General features: G+C 41.2%; 2 protein-coding genes across 7 annotated transcripts in view; one reads left to right on the top strand and one right to left on the bottom strand.

The window, feature by feature from the left end:
• Positions 1-19,561, top strand: part of FAM131C (family with sequence similarity 131 member C) — a 569,848-nt gene that overhangs the window by 127,040 nt on the left and 423,247 nt on the right. The gene's annotated exons all lie outside the window — the stretch shown is intronic.
• Positions 1-19,561, bottom strand: part of SPEN (spen family transcriptional repressor) — a 78,290-nt gene that overhangs the window by 47,245 nt on the left and 11,484 nt on the right. For 4 of the 6 annotated variants that reach the window (XM_083629149.1, XM_083629150.1, XM_083629152.1 and 1 more), the window contains exons 2-3: positions 13,316-13,636; positions 9,671-10,147 (exon numbers count right to left, since the gene is read on the bottom strand). In XM_083629149.1, coding sequence (XP_083485275.1) covers positions 9,671-10,147; positions 13,316-13,636 — 798 coding nt within the window. Of the gene's footprint in view, positions 1-9,670; positions 10,148-11,994; positions 13,637-19,561 lie in introns of all 6 variants that reach the window. The other 2 variants (XM_083629153.1, XM_083629155.1) reach the window with 1 other exon arrangement.

Raw genomic sequence — 19,561 nt, 5'->3', positions numbered from 1 at the left:
TTTTGCAATCTTTTTGAAGCATGCTCAAAGCATAGTAAGTGATACATCAACCCGGAGCTTGTCATTAACACCATTCAAAATACATCATTCTCCTCCTATTTACTCCAAACTGGTGCCAAGCGGCTGCAATTGTTTTGCAGTGCAAACCCTATGTTTTGCAGCACCTCAAAAAATGAGTAATTGGTACTCAAACCGGGGGGTCATAGGTATCACCCAAGAAACCAACACTGTCCAATTTACTCCAAACCACTATCAACATTTTGCAGCTGCTTTGCAGCATTTTGTAGGGCAAACCCTACACTTTGCAGTGCGTGCCCCCCGCCCAAAGTACAGTAAGTGATATATCTAACCAGGGCCCCTAGTTAACACCACTCAGAATCCAACACAGTCTTGATTTACTCCAAACTGGTGCCAAAGTTCAATCAGTGATTTACTCCAAACCTGTGCCATATTTTTGTAATTGTTTTCAGCATTTTGCAGTGCTCTTCTAGAAACTGACAAGAAACAAAAACATTTATACACACATTCAACATTCATGTAAACATATATACCAACATCAGCTGCAAATATCTACATACACATACACATCTACATACACATGGTCAATTACTGAGAAAAGTATTTATTAGCTAAAGTTGCTATCACCAAGACCTGCAAGAATTCCAGAAGTATAATGTGTGAGAAGTAAATGAAAATAGACCAGACTGAGGAATGTGGGAGCTTTATATGCACAGATTCATTGTTTTAAAAGCTGCAAGACACTATTTAGAAATTATAACTTAGTGTAAAATTGAGTCTCCAAGAAGATAGCATGTTTCCTGGGAACATCCACTGAAAATGTTTACTGGCTCAGTTGCCAAAATATTTCTGTGTTCCAGTTTCATAAGGTTACAGAAAGCTTAGTGCCAAATTTGTATGTTTCTATACAGGTGTAAATCTGTATATGACAAACGATTTGCCTATTTTTACTGCATAATGACTTCTTGTTCCTTAGGTCATTGTATTCCTCCCACATGTCATGATGTCTCGGAGAATATGCTACATAATGCTCCATGACATTCAGGAGGATTGATTGGCTCCCTCGGAAACGCACAGCACCTCTAAGAACATGTCACACACAGCAAAAAGTGATGCACTCTCTTAAAATTGGGGGGGGGGGAATCCATAGACAAAAATAAGTTCTACGGGATTAAAAATATATATATACAAAACTCTATAAATCTGAACCATTGGACTCCCAAATCTTCACAAATTTCCTAGAAGAAAAAAAATGAATCCAAAATTTAATAAGACTCTTAGCAGAAATCCAAAACAGAAAAACAAAACAGAAAAATCTCACATTTTCTTCTGAAATTGTTTCTTGACATACAGAATAGAGGCCAAATTCCTGAAACTTGGCATATCTTGTTTATCACAGTCATACCCAAACCACAGAAAGAACTTGATCAAGTTGAATTATATAAACCTATTTCATTGATTAATGTGGATGCTAAATTATTTACAGGCATAATGGCCAGTGGACTTTCAAAAATTTCACCCAACTATGTCCACCATCACCAAGTCAGATTCTTAAAGCTTTCTCTATTAGAAGGATTCAATGCAATTTTTTTAGAGTTAATCACATCCAGAACCTACTGTTTTCTTGATGCTGGGTGCAGTAAAGGGATTTAATGGTTAAACTGGCAATATATCTTTACAATTCAATGTTCCTTTGGTATTAGTGCATTCTGGGTTGATAAGCTTTATAATTTATACTATGAGTCACTGGTCCATGTTTTGGTGAATGGGGAACTCTCTTTGACATTCCCCATTGGTCGGGGCACAAAGCAGGGCTGCCCACTGTCTGTCCTGCTTTTTACCTTGGTCAAATCTGCTATTAACCACTTTCTAAAATCAGATTTTACCATATGGAAGTAATGGAGACTGAACTTCTACCTTCTGATTCCCTCTTTAGTCCCAATAACTCAACACTTCCTTTCACAAAGCAGCCAAATCAGGCTGATTTCCTAGGTAAGAAACAGTGGTATTATATAAACTCAGAGACTTCTACAGTAATCAAAAGCTCCTTACAGCTCCAGAATTATTATTTTCCATTGGGAGACAGATCATATGGCTGGTTAGAGGTACACCAGATTATACATTTTCTAAATCAATCAAATATAAAGACCCAAGCATTATGCAGCTTAAACAGTTTGGAGCAACTACTCAACTCAACCAACTCATCCACTGAGAAAGGTCATCTCCCAACTATATAAAATCCTCACACAACTGGCTACCCTTCCTCTCACTTCATTAAGACTAAAACAGGGAAAGACTTTGGAGAAAAATTAGAGAAACAACTCTGGGAACAAATTTGGAATAAACTACCATTTGGATTAATCTCAATTAGAACTTGAGAAAATGCTGTAAAGATAGGCAAAGTAAAGGACCCCTGGACAATTAAGTCCAGTTGAATTCAATTATGGGGTGCGGCGCTCATCTCCGCTTTCAGGGTGAGGGAGCCGGTGTTTGTCCACAGACAGCTTTTCCAGGTCATGTGGCCAGCATGACTAGACAGCTTCCGGTGCAATGGAACACCATGATGGAAGGCAGAGCACACAGAAATGCCATTTACCTTCCCACCGCAGCAGTATCTATTTATCTACTCGCGCTGGTATGCTTTCAAACTGCTATGTTGGCAGGAGCTGGGACAAAGAGACAGGAGTTCACCCCATCACGCACATTCAAACTGCTGACCTTATGATCAGCAAGCTCAAGAGGCTCAGTGATTTAGACCACAGTGCCACCCATGTCTCCTGGTACACGTGCCTAGCAAGACTATAGAGAAGTGATCATAACACATTCAACCTTTGCTGGCAGAAATGCAATTTACCTGGCTCTCTAGTATGTTGTGAACAGCCCTGAGATCTGCAGATGAAGGGTAGTATGCAAATGCAAAAATAAATTAACAACAACACACATGTGGTGGTTTTGCCCAAAAATCATTCGCTTTTCAGGAAAGAAGTTTTTCAAACAAATAATCAAATGATGGGACAATTGCTACAACCAGACCCAAAATTAACCCTATTATCTTACATTTATCGGGGGCAGGGGGAAGACTCACACCTTTTATATGACATGGTGTCCTTTTATTAACATTGTTAAGACAACAGAACATGGTTTCACCCTCCACTGACTCATAGAACCTTAAGGAGAGACACTTTAATTTGACTGCCTTGCTTAGACCGTCTAATACCACCATCAGCTCCTATTTTTCTTTCTTTTCTGTACAACTACTAAGCTCTAGTTTCCTTGTATGGGAATGTTTTGTTACTTGAGATTAAGAATCAATTTAAAAATCAGTTCTCATTGTCCTTCAACTCTGCCACACAGAGCATCAGAGGTTCTTCTGCTAGGATGTTTCCATGCACTTCTTTGGTTGTATACAAACAGTGCGACTTTATCACTTCTAGCACATTGATGATACTCTGGCATGTGTGAATCACCTTCTCTTTGTCATCCTGCTCAGAAATTGGACGCAGTACATTATCTGTCTTTCCTAGGTATTGTTACTGTATTTGCTTTTCTGTTGAGCATTGTCTTGAATAACATGTGATTCTGGGAATGTTCAGAAATCCTCCCCCACTAGGTTCAGAAGCACATCAAGTAGTCACCTTTTCTTGAACCATTTCTTTCCTATCATCCTCAGTGATCACAGATGTAGTTTGAGCTGCAGCAGCAAGCTTGCTGGTACTCTCTAATGACTGACTATGCCTGAAAATGAAGTCACCCAGATGCACAGGTAGAGTTGTATGTTTGAATTCTGTACACTTCAGGTCCTTGAAATAAGCCTGACTGGAAGCACTGCTGGCTGTAACACCGCTATACCCATAGAATGGGACCATCACAGCTGTCCACAGTGGAATCCAATGCAAAACATTGTTTAGAAGCATTTGCTGGTTACTTCTAGTTCCAGAACAACCTTTGTGGCGACAGTATTATTTTATTTCCTTCCCAACGGCACCTTTCTATGGAACCAGAAGACATACTTCACTGCATTCTTCTTACCTCGCTTAACTCACAATCTGCTGGCACGCCTATATCCTTGCCCTCTCCCTCAGTTTCACTCATGGCAACAGTGATAATTTTATATGAGGTGTTTGACCTTAAGTAGCAATACTCCTTAGGTAGAAGTGACGAGTAAGGCGTTATGGTCCTCACAGAGTAGGCCATTTTGCCATCAGGTTAATCATGTGTGCTATGTCATTCCTGGTGTAGTAATAGGGCAAATTTGGCAATCCCTTATTTTCAATCAAAATCTTAGTACACTCATTCAGGTACTTATTATTATTATTATTATTATTATTATTATTATTACTGGGGGAGGAACAGCACCTAGGCATTCTGTTGTGGTGCTCATAACCTAGGTTTAAGGTGCGATTTGGCGATTGGCTTATATTTCGATTGGCATTTCTAACACTGTGTGCCTCGCCTTGCCTTTTAGAGAGGCTTTTGGTGAGGTGTTCAAGGGAAGATCAGTTGTGCAAGCTGCTTACCATTCACACAATCCAATATTATTAAATGACCAGTGTTCTCTCACTTGCTCTGGAGATCTAAAGCCAGAGTTTCAGCTGTGAAAACACTTTTCCAGTTCAAAACTGGTCTTACTGATATTCATAAGGTCAATCCTCTATTCAAATCCTGATAGATGGAGAGTGTGTTTGAGTGGGAGAAGATATAGCCACACTTATTTTAATCTACAGACTGGATCCTGATCTTTCTTAATCTGGATTCTGACAACGAGGGAGACAAAAACTTCAATACTCCTCAAACAGCAGATTACAACAGGGGTGTGATCTGAAATGTCTTGTTCAACTTACAAGTGGGAGTGGTGTCTTTCAAAGCCTCCTGTTGGCCACTGTCACTTTAAACATCTGCACTCCAATGTCAAACTAATTTTCTGTGCCTTTAAGTGTCATCACATCTGCCAATGCTGCACAAAAATAAGGCAACAGTATTGCCAGCTCTGGGGTACCAGACTTGCATTTGAGTCAGTATCCCAACCAAGAGAATTAGATGCTACAGATTTTGCCTGCCTTCTGACAGTTCAGTATTCTCATTCAACTCTATATCCTTCGTAAGAGTAAGGATACATTACAATAATTCTTGTAATGTATCTAACTTCCTAAGTAGAAACTCTACCATCACAGAACAGAAGAGATACTGGAAAACAAGAATTGTATCTCCCTTTCTAATTCAATGCTATCAATACCATCACTACCACTTTGCAACTCTTTCTGCTAACAACAAAAAGAGTAACAATTTTATAGCAATTCTATCTGGGGTACACAACACACAAACTACACAATGATCAAATTAATCAGTTTTCTCGCATTAATTAACTTAAAAGTATCAGGAGTTGAGTGTCATACTATTCCCCCATCAGCCATGAAGTTCACTGGGCAACCTTGGGCCAGTCACTCCCCCTTCACAAATAAAATGAAGAGAATTATGTATGCAAACTTGAGCTTCATGGAGGAAAGGTGGGGCAAAAATAGGATAAATAAAACAAATAAATAAATGTGCTCAGCCAAACCTGAAAAAGAGAAAGTTGAAGATGACAACAGTGGGTGAGGGGTGGAGACCAGACAATATAAACAGGTCAATCAGGCAAAAATTTAACTCTCCACATTAAATAATATTTGGAGTGGGGGGTCACATAAACAAGTTCTAAAGTTAGGCCTCCTAGCTCTGGTTGGGGGTTGTTTTTCAACAGCAAAATTCAAAACTGGAAGAAAAAAAGGAAATAAATCTTCAGCCCTTTGCTGCAGAAAGGCAGCAGGGGCTAATAAAGAGAGAGTGTTCATAATGACTGAACACAAAAGATGAATAAAGCACAGAAGGTGCAACAGTCAGCACTTCAAAAGATGCTGGCTCTTTAGTGTGTGCCTAATTAAAGGTTTTCTGCACTGCTGTGTGCCTCAGAGAGTACACATCCCAGGTTAAAGCAGTCACCCCTTCAAATCCAGGGATCAGCCCTTCCCTTCTAGAGATGGCCAGAGGTCCCTGTCTGTCACAGCGGCTGAGGAGTTGCTTGTTCTCTCAGCTCTCTCCCACAACTTTCTGCTTTGTACAAACAAAACACCAGGCCGGCACGACCTACATCTAACACAGCCTCTTGGGAGGTGGCACACGGCCAAATCCGACTGGATGATTCCAGTTCAGACTGGTTCTGGGAACACAAACAAGGAGGTCCTTGCACAGTCGACACTATTTGGACACAGCAGCTCCCACAGCATACAAGGCTGCTCCTCGCTTATCAGCTGTGGAGACCTGAGGCCTGGTCTGCCCACATTTTTCCGGAGACCTTATCTGAGTGGAGGAAGGTGGAATGCCAGTGTTTTTCTTTTAATTTGTTTCACTGTAATTATAATTTTTGCTACGCCACACTGGGAACTTGTTAAAGGGTGAGACAGAAATCAAATAAACTCCACAAACATGGCTGATTTGCAAATGCACCTTGACTTAGACCTGTACAAATGAAAACAAAGCCTCAAGACGGAATTAATCAAGAAATGCTTTTGAATGCAAAGCATCTGAATGAACAATGGTCTTGGGTCCCGTCCTCCTGAAGGATTTTAAGATGAGATCTTCCCACAGGAACGGAACATCCTAGCAAGCAGCCTTGAAAAGAAACCCTAAACACAGACACACAAATCAACATGCCTGATATCTACACTCCAGTAGGGGACAGCTTAAGGCAAGGAATGCTTAACACCTCTGGAAGAGACTGAGCAGCTAAGGAGAGCCTTAAAGAGCAAGAGAAAGGCATATCTGACAGGGCAGCTTTTGAAATTACTACTCTAGAGAGAAGCTAACACAATCTGCAGTTTACAACCCTGCAACCGAAGCTAGCCAAGAGGCGTTTAGTCATTCAGCTTCTGGCTTAAGAAAGTTCTCTTTGTCCTAAAAGAATTACATAAAAATATCATAACAACGTAATATGTAAAAATGAACAGGGCTCTTTCTCTTGAAGAACTGTGTGTATGCTTGGAGGGGTGGGGGCAGGGACATCCAATATTAAATTAAGAAAGGAAGGAAGAAACTAGTTATGTTCCTGAATGTTTGCACCATTAGCATGGGCATGACAGGCAACAGAAACAATTCAGATCTTTTATACAAGGCTAATCTCTCTCTCTCTCTCTCTCTCTCTCTCTCTCTCCCCACACACACACATACGGTGGTCAGACCAGACCAGACCAGACCAGACCAGACCAGACCATACCGTTGCTGCTGAAGTTCTCCACTCAAACTGCTTCTCCACCAGCAAAACCACATGGAAAATGGCCTTTGTTGAGCCTAAGTTCTGAAGCAGTTTTCCCCAATTGTCCCCATGAACAGGAAGCACCTAACCCACCCACACTCCACTAAATACCATTTTAAGCAAGTGATTCATCCTTAGTTGGCAAATTCCAGAGCAGGAAAGAAAGGAGGGGGTGCCACAGGAGGGAATGGCCAGTATTATGTAATGCAATAAAGTGTGCCAATGTCTACTTTCACTCCAGGAGAGGAGGCTGGTAAGCAAGAGACAGCAACCAATCTCTCCAGCCAAGTCTCAGGAAACCTGAATGTTAAGTCATGGTGGTTTTTCTAGCACCTTTCACTACAGTAATTTTCATCTTCATGTTTCAGGATACATGCAAGTAATCAATTTTTAAAAATCCATGACAAGGGCAAGTTTCAACAAAGAAGACAAATTCTTTCTAAAGTTCATCTGGTTTAACCAAAGAGTCATAGTCCATTAATCACAGCAACTACATTAGAAAACACAAGAATTAATTCAAGTGGAATTCTCGAAACACATTCTAGATAAAAAGAAGCTCTGTGGTCTCTACAGTAACATTACTTGAAAGCTGGGCTTCACCACAAGTATGTGAGTTTCACAAGCCCAATGTGAAATAATCACTGTTTGAAATTCCCCAGGCACTAGGCACGTTCTGCAACTGCTACGGGTCCAATTGCAGAGGTTGGCCTCTGACATCTCCATCTGACTGGCCCCTCCAGCTTTCTTAAGAAGGTGAGCAGAAGAACTTACAGACTTTATTGCATTTATATCCCACCTTTGAGTCCTCCTCCTCAGTTAATCTACCTCACAGGGTAATTGTAGGGGTTAGGAGGCTGTGAGTGGCCCAAGATCACCCAGTGAGCTTCATGACTGAATGGGGATTTGAACCCTGACCTCCCAGGTCCCAGTCAGACACTCTAACCAGTACACCACACTGGCTTCCTAGAATACTTCTGCTATGGGGCAGCTATATAAATTAAGCAGGTAAATAAATATAGGGAATATTTCCCTTGAAGCTTGCATTTATTTTATTCTGGGTTGTTTAATTTTCTGTTTTAATGTATTGTAAACTGCTTTGAGATTTTTTTTCTTTGAAATATAAAGCAGTATACAAATGAAATTAATAATAATAATAATAAATTCATTGCAAAAAAAATGGGGATTGTAACCTAGATTTAAGGTGCCATTTGGCAAATAGCTTATATATCTAATGCTGGAAATAATACATTCAACAACACCAATCAGTATTTCAGGCAAGTATGCCAGAGTCAAGTATGCAAAAACCGTGTACTAGTGGTCAAGCACTAACTAGAATAAGGAAGACAAAAATTAGTTTGATGAAACACTGAAAACACATTTCAGTTGGTGAGATTTTTATAGACACCAATAGAGGATAACATTGCAATGTTGGACCCTTCTTTTGCAAAGTCCTTTGCTGATTGGAGAAAATTAATTTTCAGAGCTACGAATTATTTACAAGCATCTATAGCACTTTTCCCAAGTACCTGTAATGAACATTTGGACATGGTTCACATAAAACACATAGGCAAATTATGGCTTTGCGAGGACAAGCAAGTGTGCCAGTACATACATGTGTGCCTCACCCTGTCCCGTTCCACCCCCGTTCGGCCTTCTACCACGTCCAAAAGGACCCACGCATCAGCGACTGTTCATCAATTGGACATGCCTAAAATGGCTGTCGCCTGTACACACATACAATTTGACTGGGAAGGAAGATACAGTCCTTTAAAACCAGTTTCATATGATACACATTCTATTCCAAAATTTCTCTCATTCTCCCACAGCTCTTCATTGATAAATAGAAACAAAACAAAAAAAATCCTTCTATCAAGTCCTTGCTAAGCTTGAACAACATTATTTTGCCACAGTAATCCATTCAGCTACAGCCACAATTTAAAACCAACACTCCATTCATCTCTCAGGCGTCATTACTAAGAGAAGGTTATTCCTTTAAACTAACAAAATATGCTGGAAAAAACACATGCAGGCAGGGGGTGGGAGAAGAGAAAGCAAGGCAGACAATGACTGATAATTGGCACTGGATTTTAAATAGAAGTGGGAAAGCCGTATGAAACCAATCATATTAACTTTGTTCCATGAGGCACCATTTAAGTTGACACATTTTGAAATGTAGTACATATAAATGTCAACAACTTCATTCTTAAGCAGGGGCTCAAATGCTGAAGGCACAGGTCTTCAGGGGGCAGGGGAACAGAACAATAAGAAAAGGACACTGCAATATCCCATGGGTAATCCTTGGGAATTCATATCGGGGCCCAGGATGAAAACATGGCAGTAATAAATATGACAGGGGCATTTACATACCTGTCACTGCTGGTACTGCTACTGCTGCTGATTGAATCACTGCTTGATGATCTGCTCCTAGAGCCGCTGCCACTAGGGGACCTAGTAGGTCTTGACGCTTGGCTCGCCAGCCTCTGAGGAGACTGGGTCCTAGACTGGGATGAATGTGGTGACCGGCTCCTGCTGTGCTGGTAATTCCGCTCTGGCCTCCGGCCTCGTACCTCCCGTGTGAGATCATCCCTGTAGATATCCCTGTGTACCACGCTGGGCAAAGTAAACTGCTCCCGGGCCCGAGGTTCGTAACGGGGGTCATGAGCATCAAAACGGCTCGGGCTGCGACTCCGAGAACTGTAATAGAGTCCATGTTGTAAAGTCCGCTCTCGAGGATCTCTATAGTAATCCTGATCATAATGTCTTGTCCGATCAAATCCTCCTGTCCCCCGTTCATGGTGTCCATAGGCACTATGTTCATAAGCACGCTCCCTGTTATCTGAAGCCCTGCATTAAGGAGGGGGAAAATATTTATGTCAATCAGAGATGGAGGAGAAGGTCCCAACATCATGCAAACATTTAGTGTGGCACTGGCGATCTTCACAAGTAATATTAACAATAAAAGACTCTAAATGACTATAATGACTACTAAGCAAAACCAATGAGCTTGGTTCTTCCACACAACTCCTCAGTTACATCTAGGTACAGCACAGCTTGGCACTGATTCTGCTTCACTGATTAAACTGGGCTTTCATGACCAGAGTTCTGCATCACAGAACAAACTAATGATCTTCTGGGCCCTGAATGATTTTCACATAGTTGTTTTGGTTTTTTTAAATCACCAATTTAAAATATAATTTTTCTAGGACCACAATGCTCTAGGATTTTAAATAATTACAACTATTCATGTTTTTCATTGCATGGGTATGCTGAAGATCTTTTGCTAAATGTTTGGCTGGCCATGAAAGCCCCTGTGAAAAGCATGAGTTCAGAAAAGGCAAGTTACTGTTAGCATTTTAGTTGCTAAGATTCCTTGGATATAATGTCAAAACAGCGAATGCTCAATACATTGATCCTATTAATTATCCAAGAGGTAGGTACTTTTAAGTGCCACAGACAATGTGGAGACAAAGCCATGCCCACAAAAGGCATTAAGTCCCCAAAGCAAGATTTCTGTTGATTTACTGGTAAGCTGTGGGCATTTTTGTAAGCAGCTTTGAATCAAAAGTGGGGTATTAATATTTAAAGAATAAAGCTAATTGCCACAGTTTCTATACTCCACATAAATAATCAGCAGTTTGCTCTACTATGTACTTCAGAGTTAATGAGAACACTGTGCCTGTGACTCAGTTCTATGGCCCAGAACACTGATGAATATTTTCATAGGATAGTATTTCAAAACAGAAAGCAAAATGACCCAGAAGGCTTCCAATAGTTTAGTACTCTAATTTATTAAAAGTAAAAGGATGGCCAATCTTTAGCGGCATGGCTAATCAAGAAAAATAGTAATTCAACAGGAAATGTTTGTGGATTTAGTAATAAGCCAGAGCCTGAGTTAGTTGCAAAATTTAAAGCCCCATTTTAGGAAGAAGGATTTTAAGCCATCTCCCTTTGTTCCAACAGTCTTCTTTGAAAACCAATTCACAGCTACTTCAGTTCTAGGCACTCAATCCTCTCCCACCTCCACCCCCACAGTTCCTCCTCTTCTGCTGGGTCCCAGGACAGATCTTCTCAAAAGCTTGAACTCTCTTGTATTTTTCTTTTGTTTAGTCTTAAGAGTGGATTAGAATCTTCCTTGATTATAAATTTCTCTCTCTTCCTACACATACATCTCAAGCACAAGGCTAGTAATCCCTGAGATGAAGGTGCTTGATGAATCTTAAAGGCTTTCTTTTCTCTGAATTCCTGCCTCTTGAGCAATTCAGAGTTGTCTTAACAGAAATGCAAAGCAAAATTCCAAAATGCACAATATACATTTCCAATTATTTGCAGCTACATGCAAATAAGCCGGCAAACTGTTTCCAAATCTGTGCACGTGTGTGTGCATGTGTGTCTTCTTCCTTAAAAGAAGAAAAACAAGCAGCACTTTGCACCCTATGGAACATTATGCCAGTGAGAGCTGGTGTAATAAAGGAACAGAAGCAATACTCCTAGAGGGTTACTGGTATAGTAAAAGAGCTCCTTATCCATTAGAAGGACACAGAAGACAGACAAAAGAACTAGCAGAGCTGAAAATCTAATGACTACAGCAGTGCTGATTATCTATTAGTACTAATTACTACTGGAGTTAGTGGAAAGAGGGATTGACTTGGGTTAGGAGAGGAGCTAATATACACAGGGCAGGACATACCAACCTTTTCCAAGTGTGGAAACACGACCTATATTCCCAATTAAATCTAGGGAGAGAATTGTGAACATAACTTCCCCAATTTTGGCCCCTCTTATAGGGGTAATCCACCTTCTTAATGGGCAAGGGTGTCAAAATGATATTTTAGATGAGCGAGCAAGAAAAAAAATCTTAGTGACAAACAGGGAAAAAAATCCACTGGAAGCCAGTTGTCCCAGATTGACATGAGGACTCTGTAACCCCCAGACTTCATTCTTCAGGCAGCAAATCACGTCTAGGTATATCCAACAAAAGAGAGTGACTCCAACTCTAAGTCTGAATCAAACAGTTGGTAGAAAATACACCAAGATATGAATAGATGAATGCCTCTCACTGCTGGCTAGCAGACATCCTCTGTCCATCTTTGTAACCATCCAACAAAGTCAATTTTCTCTTTATGTATCCACAAGCTGATTATCAACAGAGTGTCTTTAAAGCTAAAGTGCCTTTTAACTGTACAGTGACAAGTGCGCTCTTAACAAGACTAGATAGTAATCCACTCCCCTGGGCCACTGGGATCTTGGCTGTGTACCATCCCACAAATTCGAGGTAGTAGCCATTATTCCAGCACCTTAACAGATGGCCTGTAATTTCCAAGATTTAGCAGTGTCCATCTCCTTCACTTTTGCCAATACCACGAGGAACAGTAATCCCAAGATATACGGAAGTGGTGTAGATCCAAAAGTGGAAACATCAAAAGCTGCCTTCTGCTGTCTTCACCATACCACAATGTATTCCCATGGCTAGAGGTTGTTTGTAGAATCCAAGACGATGAATGCATAACTTTTAAAAAGCCTACTAGAAATTTTTGGAATCAATCCAATTCTATACATAAACTATGCACACCAGAAAAACCCTGAAAAAACTAGCCATGAAGCTTCTCCAAGACTCTGTAGGTTCTACATTCTGAAGATACTCCATACTGGGTTTTGAGGCTTGCAGTAACGAAATAGCTCCATTTGATAATAAGGATACATCCGAGTAAAGCCTTAACGTTATCCAAGAATGAGATTGTTCTAGAAGTTCTAGAAGAATAGCTCCATAATCGAGGATGACCATCGGAAGTCTTCCGTCTTAGGACCAAGTATCCAACCAGCTGCAGGAAATATCCTCTACAGATCCACAAGATACCAGCCACTGGGGCGGGAATCACTTCCGTTTCCAAACCCAAAATAGGAAACGCAGATAAATCCCCAAATTTTAAATCCATCTGGGGGCCCTATACAGGAGTTTGTGTTTCTCACCACATCAAATACAAAATACCTGCCTAGTGAAACCTTGGAACTTACCCATCAAGTCTCCGCTCATAGCGTCCTTCCCGTGCATGAAGCGATGGTGGTGGGCCATACGTGGGCCCACCACCACCTCCTCTGAACCCAGAAACCTCTCTACTACGAGATGCTATGGAAACTGTATCATCCAATCCCCGAGCAGCGCTAGGAATGGTTCCCGGTTCATTATAATCCGTCCGAAGGTCTCTATCTCCCATTTTGTTGACAGAGTTGTGTGCCTTCTGGGCACTCTTGATGTCCACAAAATCCACAAAGGCTGCCACGCCACCTTCTGATCCCCTTTTGGGGAGAATTTTGACACTTTCAACACGTCCATATCTAGGGGAGAAAGAAAGAAAAATAATATGTATTAAAGGCTCACACAGAAAGAACATGTTGTCGAACCATTTTAGTTGGCTGAAATTTCCAGCACTGAGGCTGTGATGCTAAGCATATTTATTTTGCAATCCATATGTGACTCCCCTCTATTTTATCTGTCCTTGTAAACAAAGGTTTCTGTTAGATTTGCTTATGATTTTATTGTGTATTTAGTGTCTGTCAATGTTAGGGATGATGTCGCAACCATTGGCTCACACAATAAAAGTTTGACTTGCATATTTATTTTGAATTTATTCCTGTTAAACTTTCATTGCAGTAACTGTGCTTCACATCATGGCTTTAGTCTGTTAGAAACAAAGTTTCAAACAAACTGCTTTTTTACTCAGCTGCTCCTATCCTTCCCATCGCACTTTATAAGTAAGTAAGTAAGTAAACAAACAAAAAAACAAAGCTGTGATACAATATTCAGTTTTGAATACCCCTAAATATATTTTTATAAAATTATGCTTTATGCTGAAAGAAAAAGTCTTTTACATAAAGGTTTGCCACAGCTCCAATATGCTTCAGTTCAATCAGCCTTAAAAGTAACCAGATCAAAGGATTTATTGAATGTGTGTATTTCCAACTTGCTCACAGTTTAGTAATAATATTTATTATTTGCAAGGCACTGCTATACAATTTTAAAAAAATAGAACTAATAACCAAGTCCTGCCCTTGGGCTTACTATCTAAACAATGATTTAAATCACAGCTTCAGCCAGGTTTGGAAGAATATTTGGGAATTCCTAGGAAAAACCAGATAAAACATTTCATATCCCTGGATATCAGCACTACAGTTTGCACACACCAGTCAATCAAGGAAGTTTCTGTGTTTTTTGCAACCCCAGTGAGTAGGGAATCTGTTTGACCACTAATATACAAATATGGGTTTGAAGCCAATACACAAGATAGTCCTACTGAAATCAACAGACATGTCTGCTTTGAGTATGACTAATTTGATACAGCCCCTGGAAATATTTTTAATGTTCCCAAACTGGATAGACAAGATAGAAGTTCTGAAATAATCCAGTTTTAATAAATCCACCTGTAAAGACCCTTTAACTGAACTCCCAGCTCCTTTGAACAAAGTAAGTTATTCTGTAAGCATTACAGTTCCACAGATGTTCTATAAATGCTCCTTTTTAAAACAGAAAATAAACTAACCTGGAGAATGATGACAAAACAGTGCTATCTCACTAGAGAAAGTGCAAGAACTACCAAGGTTGTCAGACAACCTTCATGTATCTTTAATTACCCTTTAATTATAGCTGAGGAAAAGAACCAATTTTGACACACCTGACTCCATTTTCAAGAGTCTGAATTAGAAGTTTTAGGCCCAAGCAGTGAAAGAACAAGAGTCAAAAACCCAGAAACACAGTTACATGGACTAGCCACATGGCAAAAACAAGATCAGATTGCTTTAACAAATGGAAAGACACAGGGACCACTGACAACAATGTGTCAGCAGCACAATTCCCTCAGCGTCATTCTCTCCCCGGGCTCATAGACACTAGCGATATCCACAGATTCATCCATGTGTGAGAACTGGCACCACCAAAGAAGTTCCACAGGAAGGGAAACCTGCTGAGTATTGCCAGGAAAGGCCCTACATCTCTGCCACAGGGAACAAGGGGGCCACTAATGCTCTTCAGTAGAAGCAGAAGCCCGCCACAGAATTTGAGGGTTATTACTTGCTTCAAGTTCTCCAATGCTAGCTGGTCTAAGACTCATGGGGTGTAGAAACCTCGTACAGTGCAGGGGGTAGTAGAGCACGTTCTGTTCAGATGACTCTAAGTGTTTTCAAAAACAACTGATGGGGTGATGTAGGACTCCCAGCCTTGAAATCTCTGCTAGCTACACGAAGCTCATTCGAAATCAGCACAGCCAATCAAAGGGGGGGGGAGGACCACAGCTCCGTAGCAGAACACATGCTTTGCATGTAGCAAGTCCCAGGCTCAATGCCTGGAGATTTCAGGAGCAGATGACGGGAAAGGCCTCCGAACCCAAGAGCCCAAAGGGCCACAGCCAGTTAGACAGCCTAATACTAGGCTAGATGGAGAAATGGTCTGCGCTGGTTTAAGGAACTTTCCTATAATCAGAGGCACAGGCCAAATTTACAATATGTGTGGGAGGAAGGAAACCTATGCAGTCCAATTTCTCCATCTACAGTTTTAAAAACCAGGCACAGCTGGAGACACTATTGCCAGATTACTACCACAGAGATTGCCCTCATTTTTTCAGCCCTAACACAGATTGCACAATACTTGTTCACCCACACCTAAATCTCAGGGCTGTGTAACTATTTGGCACAGCATGTCTTCTCATGCAACAAGCCACTGGGATGCATGTGGCAGCTGCTTTTCAAGGAGGAGAGAGTAAAAGTTACACATCCTCACCAACATACACACAACCCTCAAGACAAAGCAGCTGTGCGAGCAGGAAGGCTTTCAACGCTCTGTGCCCTAGCATCGCCTGCGCCTTTTTAATTGCACATACCTTTTAGTCACCCACCGTGAAGATTAATCTGCCTAGTGATCCAGCCCAGCCCCACCCATTGGCTACTCTCCAAACTGCTCCTGTGGTGGCAGTTCCCGCGGGGAGGGGAGCTGCATTGCTTCATGCTATCTGATCCAGAAGGGAGGGGAGGGAAAAGATCTGCAATGTTGCATCACGGGATCATTTACTGCAGCAGAACAATGCACGGCAAGGAGAAGAGAGGCTTTCTGAAGGGCTGGCAGAGGACAGGCAATGGAGGAAAGGGAGAGCATTTTTCACAGTGGCATTTGCAAGAGCCACAACAAGGAAGGAGAAACAGCAGAGAAAAGCTTTTGTGAGGGTAACCTTCATTGGGAAAGAGACACAAAAAGGACAGGAGCCATCATGACCTTCACCATGCTGAAAAGAGCCCTTGTGAAAACGCTTCCTCCATCTCTCTTTACTTACCTCAGCCTTTCCAAGAAGTAAACAGATAAAAAACAGAGCAAGGGGGGAGAGGGGGAATTTGCTGCATGCTGGCTCTAAAGATCCCCATGAAAACAAAGCTCCTCTTGCTGCTCTTTTTTAGCAACCTTCCCCACCTTGCATAATTCATGTTAATCAATAAGTAACTCGCAGCATGTCAGACAAGCTGATCTCATTGTATGGTTTGCTTTTCAGTGGCTTCTATGAAGCTCTTTCTGCAAGTAGAATCCTCTGGGGGCATGAAGCCCTTTTCTTAGTTCTCTGGAACAAGTTAAGACCTTTCAGTTGATCTGTTCCTTTAAGGAACCTGAAGGCTACAGAAGACAGGACAGCAAAACTGGGACTCAGGGCCCCTTGTCAATCACCCAACCACAAGGCCATGCTAAGCCAGTTTTTCTGGACTTAAACATGATCAGCACATTCACCTTAGGCTACCACAAAGAAGCCAACAGGGCAGCTGTGCTGCCCCCTCTCCTCTTTCTTCCTCCACAATGGATCTTGGGGCAGGTGGTATTTTTCCAGGCTTAATTAAGTAGATTTCTTCATTGTCATCCTTAGGCTACGTGTCACCATGAGACAAAGCCTCAGCTGAACTGGGGAAATGGGGAGACCTGAGGAAGCTGTCTGCAATAATCCATCATCACACTCCATAGCAACCTAAGTTAATGATGTGCATGTTAGCATTTTTGTTTGTTAACTATAATTAGTAAAACTGATTACAAAAGATTACAACACTGAGGACATTAAATCTGGGGAGGCAGAAGTCTGCAAAGGCCACCAGAAAAAAATAGGACAGCTTAAAAAAATATAAACGGAAAGAGCAAGAGCCAATGTGGGGCTGTTTTCCAAAAATAGGAATTTCATGGTAACAGGGATATGGTGACCGGAAGTTTAAAAGTCAATATTCTATCACTGAATCCAACTTAGTACTCATTCCAAAGACTAACACAATATCTAGATTTCACACATGCATTTTGTACAGTCATTATTGGTCAATTTAGTCCTTTTTAAAGCATAGCTGTGAAAGAGAGCTTGTGGTTTGCTTCTCCCAAGCTACTGAAAGCAGAACTAAACTGCTGCTGCTTATTTGCTGGCAACAGATTCCAAGGGCTCAAGGCAGAAATTGGCTTAATTAACAACACTGATTAGGAGAAAACCATATTCACAACTGCTGCAATGTGTGTTTAACCAAAAAGAAAGTGTGCTAAACGTGGCGGTTGGGGGGGGGGAAGATTCCAGAACCTGCCATTCACATTTTTACAAGTCACTCTTCTTTAGACAAACACCAGTTTTGCTCAAATCTATCACGGAATTGGAGGAGGGTGCGGAGACACATGTACAGGTACTGTAGGCTCTTGCTAAGCACTATAGGTGTGTTCATATTGCTCATCTTTGTTCATGCAAACACAGCCCAACCAAGTGAGGTCAACAGCACTACTGACAATGTGAATGCATATATTCTATTCAATTAAAATCTCTATCTCCCCCCCCACACACACACACACTATCCCATGGGCACATAAGCCGGTTAGCAACACACACATTTAAAAAAAACCAATGCCCAAATAAATTATAGGTATTGCAGTCCTGGAACACCTACAGATACACTGATTTAATGGCATGCACAGAGCAGGGCAATAATCTTACGCTGCCTGTTACCATTTCCCACTAGTCTGCTTGTATATGTCTATAAAAATAGGTAAGGAAGTTGCAAGCACTTTCCTCTATATTTACTGGAGTCCTAGTAATTATCTATGTTAATTTCAGGCAAGTACGGGCAGCTCCATACCATACATTTAAAGCACATGGCTTTCCCCAAGGAATACCAGGAACTGTAGTTTGTTATGGGTACAAAGAACTGTAGCTCTGTATGGTGAAAACTACATAACTCTTTTGAGGAAGTCATGTGCTTTAAATGTATGTTGGATCTGTTTTAAATGCTTGGTGTGGATCTGCCCTAGCTCACAAAAGAAAATTCTATATCACATAAAATTTACACCATTAAGATGATAAACCCAGAGGAGTTAGGCATGCTGAAGGTCTTCCAGGCAAAGAATAACAGTACCTACTTCTTCACTATAAGCTCCATCAAAACATCAAACACTTGTTTCATGTTAGTTAGTTGCTAAGCAGTTGTTGTCACAGGCATGTTTAGCAAGCGGCTAGTTTTATCACACTGACCGCACTGCGATAAATGCTGAACATATAGCAAAAAAGCATTACTGTAAAGGAAATGACACTTGGTCATCCTCAGAACTGTTCTCCGGGGCAGTGTGCATCCCTCTTTCAAAAACTATGCTTAAGTTCAATGGCCTCAACATCCAGGGCATTTTTGGTTAACCTAAAAGGGAGGTGTTGCAAAAAAAAAAAAAAAAAGCCATTCCATATAGCTCTCCCCCTCTAGCCAGATTAAACACTGCACATTTTCCCTCAAATCAAGGGATAACTAGCTGGAGGTGGTCTGCCTTTGAAAAAAACAAGAAAGCTCAGTTCCAAAGAAGTCTTCGGTGGCAGTAAATTGAACTGGTTGCAGCTCTAAGCTGCCAGTGCATTTTGGCTTTCACCACAGACACATAAGGAGCACACAGCAGCTCTTCCTGGCATCCACAGATCTGGGTGGCCAGTGCCAGTTTTCAAGCTGCTGACAGAATTTCAGACTGTGCATCATTCCAGTCTATCCTCGAAAGAATGGCAGATGACAGCTATTTTCAAATGCAGTATACAACCCACCCACCCTCAAGGATCATCAGTGCACCAGTTTGGAATTAAAACACACACACACCACACCTCCCATGAAGCTAAAGAGCACAGGCATTTTTTTTAAGGGGAGGGGAGACAGTGAAGGTGCAAGTATGCAAGACTGAGGTTTTTGATTAGTTTGCCAATGCATCAATTCAGGGTGGGGAAAATATTGGTTGGTTGGTTT

Source organism: Podarcis filfolensis (genome assembly GCF_964270895.1).
Source record: "Podarcis filfolensis genome assembly, chromosome: 8".
Lineage (NCBI taxonomy): Eukaryota > Metazoa > Chordata > Lepidosauria > Squamata > Lacertidae > Podarcis > Podarcis filfolensis.
The sequence above is the reverse complement of the archived record's forward strand: the minus strand, read 5'-3'. Positions and strand labels throughout refer to the sequence as shown.